General features: G+C 42.4%; 1 protein-coding gene across 1 annotated transcript; it reads left to right on the top strand.

Moving 5' to 3' along the window:
• Positions 1–1,088: 1,088 nt before the first annotated feature.
• LOC133413848 (zinc finger protein OZF-like) lies at positions 1,089–7,320 on the top strand. Its single transcript, XM_061698707.1, has 2 exons — positions 1,089–1,483; positions 4,490–7,320. The coding sequence occupies exons 1-2, from the start codon at positions 1,360–1,362 to the stop codon at positions 5,764–5,766; spliced, it is 1,401 nt and encodes a 466-aa protein (XP_061554691.1). The 5' UTR covers positions 1,089–1,359; the 3' UTR covers positions 5,767–7,320.
• The last annotated feature ends 332 nt before the right edge of the window (positions 7,321–7,652 follow it).

Genomic DNA, 7,652 nt, shown 5'->3' with positions numbered 1-7,652 from the left:
TGTTTTTTAGCAAACTCCATGCGGGCTTTCATGTGTCTTGCACTGAGGAGAGGCTCCCGTCGGGCCACTCTGCCATAAAGCCCCGACTGATGGAGGGCTGCAGTGATGGCTGACTTTCTAAAACTTTCTCCCATCTCCCGACTGCATCTCAGGAGCTCAGCCACAGTGATATTTGGGATGGATGGAAGATGGAAAATATATATCAATATATATTTTAGTGATATTGAATTTCTTTTGTCATATTTGGTGGTGGAGTAATCCAAAAGTAATTGGAAGTAATCAAGTTACTTTAATATTGTGTCTTATTTACTGACTACATTTTTTAACAGGTGACTAGTAACTGTATACATTATAAATACATTTTAAAATAAATAACCCTTCTAACCCTGCACATAAATGCTGTACAATCACAACAAAGGAACTGGGAATAAGCTTTCATACGTAAGAATATTTTGGTTCTTTTTTCAAATATTCTGTATTATTAGGACATGCTTTGATTTGGACAAAAAAAAGTAAACTTCATGAAAATCGGTTGAGAAATGAACACGCTATGACTTATTTTCAAAGTCCATGCATCACCTTTGATGGTAACGTTGCCCACGCCAACATGGCCGCCACAAAGGCACGTCCCATCATAGATATGTGTCTGTAGATTCGACACGCCCATTTTGAGGTCCGTGCGGAAGGCGACGCTAAACTGGGGATGTCAAAGTCGTCAGCGCATTCCATGTGTGTGGACGAAACGACGGCAAGAAAACACCAAGGATACCAGTACATTGTGCTGCATACTGTTGCATAAAACGCCGTACAATTACAACAGAGGAACTTGGAATCCCTTTCACATGTAGAAATATCTTTTGTGCTTTTTTTTCCAATTGTTGTGTATTGATAAAATAAGATTTGGAGCTGACAAAAGAGTACCCCTCATTAAAGTCTGTTAAAAATAAGCAAGTTACGCCTTAATTTCAATGTCCAGGCATTGCCTTCTATAGGAACGACAACCTCTGCAACATGGCCGCACGTATACATGTCGATAAGCCATCCGGGTACTATCTCTTCTTGTGTTCATATCTATGTGTCTCATAGCCGACCTAGTGTAGCGAGCTGGCGTATCTAGCTTCTATTCATATTTGTGAAGCACGCTCTTCACTAATTCTTCCTTTGTATCGAATATACATAAGTCTCGACCACTAATTTACTAAAACATAATTCGTTAAATCTTCGTGTCAGATTTAAGTCGTCTCGGTCTAGGGTAGCTTAGCTTGCTAGCAGCTAAGAAAGAGTCGCGTTTGTTATTATTAACACATCGCGACGCAAAGATCAAGTGTGATCGTAAAGTGTTGTAATTATCATGTGAAAATGTGGACAAGAAGGACAACGGAGTACGAGGAGGAACTTTGTGGAACAAAAGAGGAGGACGGGCGACAACGTCAACCATTGGACGCTGTTTTCAAGAAGCCTCGAATGGGGTTATGCGCAGCAGGTTTGTTCGAACATTATGGCAAAGCTTTCTTTTTCTGTGATCGTTCGCCGTGTTGTCGCCAAGGGGTCACGTGGTGTGTGGTTTGGCAAAAGGGTTAATCAATTAACGGACGTCCGGGAGTCATCGGATTACCGCATTCTAAAGAAACACGAAGCTCATCGAAAGCTTTGAATCTCGCGTCATGGCTTTAGGCAAGGTCAACCTATCGGTGCTAATGTTTAGACGCATAACTTGATAGGATCATGTTTTGAAATATTAGCTATCATTCCTATTTATTCTTTTTAAAAATTTCACAAGCAACTAACAAAGACTGCGAAATTGCTTCTCGACATTTTTGGGTAGGTTTAACAAAGGTACAATACTGTGTAAACAATATAGATACACGACTCTAGACATCAGAATATGGTAGAAAAGTTCATTTTTTTCAGTTCTCATACATAATAGATTCATTAAACTCTAGGGAAAATATTTTTTTAGAGGCCAAATTCCTTCTTTATTGCTACATAAAAATAATTTCCATTCATTGTTTGTTATGTTATATTACAGTTACAAGAGATGGTGAATTTTGAGATTTAATTTGATGGAAAATATAATCATCCAAATTACACATAGCTTATATATATTTGTTAAAAATCATGGAATATTTACTCTTTACTCTGGTGGACGACTGGTTAGCACATCTGCCTCACAGTTCTGAGGACCCGGGTTCAAATCCCGGCCTCGCCTTTGTGGAGTTTGCATATTCTCCCCGTGCCTGCGTGGGTTTTCTCCGGGTAGTCCGGTTTCCTCCCACATCCCGAAAACATGCGTGGTAGGTTGATGGAAGACTCTAAATTGCCCGTATTTGTGAATGTGAGTGGAAATCGCTGTTTGTTTCTATGTGCCCTGCGATTGGCTGTCGACCAGTTCCTCTCGCCCGAAGATAGCTGGGATAGGCTCCAGCACACCCGCGACCTTTGTGAGGATAAGCGGTATAGAAAATGGATGGTTGGATATTTCACTCTGATTGTGTGTAGTGTATCTCTATAATATGAGTTTCACTTTTTTTAATTGAACTACCTTACTAAATTAAGCTTTTGGCACTATTCTAATTTATTGAAACGTGCCTGTGTGCGCGTGTATGCTTGCATAAAACAGATGCCAGTTAGATAGGGTTTATGTCAGTAAGACGAAATAAGAATATCTGTCAAATTCTCTTGAAACTTCCTGTGCTCACCGTGCCTCATAACTTCCACTTTTTACTGTGAACACTTGACCTTTGCCTGCTTGTCACCTCTCCTCCATCTTCATGCTGACTTTGGTTTGCTGCTTCTTAAGCGTTTTTTTCCTCACTACCTGTTAGAATGTTGTTTGTCTGCCTGTCTGGTGTTGGTTTTTGCCCTTTTCAATCAGAAATCGATCCATTTTCTGCCTGCATCTTACGCTAGCCAGCTAGTGAAGCTAATGTACTGTAACCGAGCTACAACGAACACGACCTACGATCAAATGTGACGGTGTTGTAAATGTAAACAATGCAAGCTGCATTGCCAGGTTTTATAGTTTCCCCCTTTAGGATACACCATTAATTAGTTGAAATGACTTCTTATTTTTCGGTGGCCGACTGGTTAGAGCGTCTGCCTCACAGTTCTGGGAACCGGGTTTCAAATCCCCGCCTCGCCTGTGTGGAGTTTGCGTGTTCTCCCCGTGCCTGCGAGGGTTTTCTCCGGGCACTCCAGTTTCCTCCCACATCCCAAAAAAAAACATGCATGGTAGGTTAATTGAAGTCTCTAATGGTTGTTTGTTTATGGGTGCCCTGCGATTGGCTGGCAACCAGTTCAGGGTGTAACCCGCCTAAAGTGCTCATTGAACAAATTTAGAATGGCGGATTTATCACTGATGTTATTTGATTCACTACATTTAGCTTTTCTGGATAATGATTTTATGGTCTTCCAGAACAGCCCTGGGTTATTGAGGTTTTGTGAAGTTTAAGAAATGCTCTGCCTTCGCTTTAGTGCAACCAATCAATTTCCTTATGAGATGCCCGAGCATTAGACCAGGCTACATTGCATTCATGGAGTAACTTAGTTGTAATGTAGGTCAAACGTAAACCACATAGTTACACTGCTCTTTACCCAGATTATTATTTTTTTTTTTTTGTGAGGAGCATATTTGTTCTTTATTTCATTAAAACCATCCATCCATCCATTTTCTGAACCGCTTATCCTCACTAGGGTCGCGGGTGTGCTGGTGCCTACCTCAGTTGACTTCGGGCTGGAGGCGGGGTTGCCAGCTAAACCATTCACACCTATGGACAATTTAGAGTCTTTAATTAACCTACCATGCATGTTTTTGGAATGTGGGAGAAAACCGGAGTACCTAGCGAAAAGGGAGAACATGCAAAGTCCACACAGATTTGAACCCAGGTCCTCAGAACTGTGAGGCAGATGTGCTAACCTGCCAGGCCAGGAGGCGGCAGAAAATATCGATTCCTTTTTGCTCACGATTCCACCAGCAGCTGGCGGAGAGGAGGACAGCGGCCATGTAGATGCCCCGACGCCACCTCAACAACGTGCTTGACCACGCGCAGCTACAGCTGACAGGGCAGGTTCACGCGGTCCGATTTGTTTGTGCTTGTAGTGACTTTTCTGTCACACACAGTGTCACATAACAATGAAGGTGTCTTACTGTTCTCCCGGTGTTCAATACATGACTTAAAAGTCCATCGATCCAACTAGAAACTGATTTACATTAGTGCTCACGCGTTACGCCACTCGTCGCCACACATCCATATACATGTCCGTGGAGGACGCTTATCTGCGGCAATGACGTAACATCATCTTTAATTGCTGTCACCATGCAAAACATTCCCCTCTCCCTCGCTCATAGCTTCTGTTGTTCTCCTTGTCTCCTCAATGGGATCGCTGGTGGAAGGAGCTAGCTGTTAATCAGAAGAGCAAGGACAGGAGGAAATTGCAAATAAACAAATGAGGTTTGACCAATGTATGTTTGTCTTCTTGTGTCTTGCAGACGTCAGTGAATATCTTTGTCCTGAACAACTGAAGTCAGAGTCCCCTCACATTAAAGAGGAAGTGGAGGTCAAAGAGCCCCTCAACATTAAGGAAGAAGAGGGGTTGGAGCATAGTGATATTAAGGAGGAAGAGGAGCCAAAACCCCCTCACATCAAGAGAGAGAAGGATGAGGAAGAGCACTCTTACTTCAAAGAGGAGGAAGTGCACCCCCACATCAAACAGGAGGTGCCCGAGCTCCTCCACATCAAACAGGAAGAGGAGGAGGCTATCACCGAGTTGCCATTTATTAGTGTCCCTTTGAAGAGTGAAAATGAAAGTCAACGTGAGGACAATAGAGGGGCGGCGCCTCCAAGCAGCAGCTCAAGTCAACACATGACAACAGATGATGGAGACCACTGTGGATCATCACAAGCAGACGGCCTCATCGCTCCACTATCAGATTGTGATGACACAACGGCATTCTCTCCGGACACTGATGATGATGATGAAGAACAGTCAGAAGGTCATAATACAGGTCACCGTGACAACAAACGTTGGGAATGTTCTCTGTGCGGGAAAACTTTAGCTTATAAATGGGATTTGAAACGACACATGAGAATACACACTGGAGAGAAACCTTTTGCCTGCACAGTTTGCGGAAAAAGATTCTCTCAAAGGACGTTTTTGACGACACACACAAGAACACACACTGGTGAAAAACCTTTTGCCTGCTCAGTTTGTGATAAAAGATTCGCTCAGAAGGGAAGCTTGAAAGTACATGCACGAACACACACCGGAGAGAAACCTTTTATCTGCTCAGTTTGTGGTAAAAGATTCTCTGAAAAGGGAAATCTAAGAATACATACAAGGACACACTCTGGTAAGAAATCTTTTGCCTGCCCAGATTGTGGTCAAATATTCTCTGAAAAGCAAAACTTAAGAATACACAAAAAAATACACACTTTTGCCTGCTCTGTTTGTGGTAAAATATTCTCTCAAAAGCACAACTTAAAAATACACATTAGAATACACACTGGTGAAAAACCTTTTGCCTGCTCAGTTTGTGATCAAAGATTCACTCATAGTCGAAGCTTAAAAACACACGAAACAACACACACTGGAGATAAACGGTTTTCATGCTTAGTTTGTGGTCAAAGATTCACTCAAGAGAGACATTTAAGAGACCACACAAGAACCCACCCTGGTAAAATACTTTTTGCCTGTTCAGTTTGTGGTCAAAAATTCCCTTGTAAGGGAAGCGTAATACAGCACACAAAAACCCACACTGGTGAATGAAAAACATTTAGACTGCCCTCTTTGTGATCAAAGTTCTCCTGATTAGGGAAGCTTTAAAACATTTGAATGCACACTGGGGAGAAACGTTTTTGCTGGTCACTTTGTGGTCAAATATTCTTTCATAAGGATAACACTAAGAGAGACAAGTGTGCTGGTGCGAATAGCAATGATCAATGAAGCTGGAAATTAAATTTCACTGTCCAATCCATCCATTTTAATAAGTTTATTTGGGTTTGGGTTGCGGGTCACCAGCCTGAGCAGCAAGTCCAGATTTCCCTCTCCCCAGCCACTTCATCCAGTACTTCCGGGGAGATTCTGAGCTATTCTCAGGCCAGCCTGAAAAGTCGTCCCAAGGTGTCCAGGTGCCATTTTTACTAGATACTCGAGCCACAGCTCGCCTGTTGATCTCCCGCTCCAGTCTTCCCTCATTTGTGAAAAAGATCTGCAGATACTTGAAATCCTCCACTTGGGCCAGGATCTCCTCCCTGGAGGTCACTGCACCTTTTTTTGACTGAGAATCATGGCCTCACATTTGAAGATGCGTATTTTCCCAACTGCTTCATACTATTTCACGAACAGCCCCAGCAAGAGTTTATCATTGCTTGATAAGAACAATGGGCCCACATTGTCTGTGAAAAGCAGAGACGTACAACCAAGGCCACCATACTGGACATCCTCAATTCCTCTGCTGCGCCTAGAAATTCTGTCCATAAAGGTAACCAACAGAATTGATCACAAAGGGCAGTACTGGTGGAGTCCAGCCCTCATTGGAAACAAATCCGACCTAAAGTTGGCAATGCTGAAACACATTCAAATGTCTTCTCCAAGTCCGCAAAGCACATTTGGACAAGTTGGGTGAACTCCATGCACCTTCCAGGACCCTGCTGAGGGGTATGGCTGGTCCACTGTTCCATAACCAGAAAAAAAAAATCATACAAATATTTATATATTTTTATTAAGGACAGTTTGCAACAAGCACAGAAGTCCAATAACAGAACACTGCTCCCGTTCTGGACCGTTCCTCAATATCATGCCGCTCCAGGGCTCAAATTCTGATGTTTAATATTGAAACTAATTATGACACTGATGTTAAATAACCTACACTATCTATCACAAAATTTCTGTTTAAGTGGTTAGTGTCTAGTTGTCGTTGTATAGTTCTAAAACACTGGTGGTTTGTTCGCTTTTAAAGGTAGTCTTTTCCACGTGATGAATCACACTGGAGTTTTAAACAGATATGCACCGCTGCAATTTGATTGGCTGCCTTTATGATTGGCTGCCGTTATGAATCCCACTAACCTTAACCCGTCCTAACCATAACAAACCTGATTGTGTTTATTTTTTTGAATATTTGGAATTGTCATCTCGTTACATCTGCGTAGCCTGACTTTGCTGCGATGCAGCAGCCACTCATATTACAGCGGGGGGTGTCCACCCTAGAACTCCAGTGGAATTCATAATAATGCGTCTTTTCCTACTTGAAAACTGTTAACCCTGATGAAGACTTGCATGCCGAAATGTATCAGAGTTTTTTAACATGAATAAGCCATTACAATAAAGGATTTTTAATTGTCCTACAGAGAGTGCTTTGGAGTTTAATTCAATGCCAGCCCTCCCAGTTAAACATGGATGTTTGACTTCAAAAGCCGTCAATGGCAGTGAATGATATCTGTTTAGAAAATTTGGCACGTGGGAAAGATCCATCCATCCAGTCATTATCTGAGCCACTTATCCTCACAAGTGTCACTTGAGCACTGGAGCCTGTCATCGGGCAGGAGGCAGGGTACACCCTGAACTGATTGCCAGACAATCACAGGGCACATATAAACAATCAATCATTCACACTCACATTCACACCTACGGGCAATTTAGAGTCTTCAATTAGC

The sequence above is a fragment of the Phycodurus eques genome, chromosome 15 (assembly GCF_024500275.1).
Source record: "Phycodurus eques isolate BA_2022a chromosome 15, UOR_Pequ_1.1, whole genome shotgun sequence".
Taxonomy (NCBI): Eukaryota; Metazoa; Chordata; class Actinopteri; order Syngnathiformes; family Syngnathidae; genus Phycodurus; species Phycodurus eques.
This window is presented reverse-complemented; position numbering and strand designations above follow the sequence as displayed.

Bases quoted from the DNA above. Each gene is read 5' to 3' on its own strand.
- LOC133413848 (XM_061698707.1), top strand. From the start codon at position 1,360: ATGTGGACAAGAAGGACAACGGAGTACGAGGAGGAACTTTGTGGAACA. The intron at 1,484-4,489 runs GTTTGTTCGAAC...TGTGTCTTGCAG, and splicing joins AATGGGGTTATGCGCAGCAG to ACGTCAGTGAATATCTTTGT.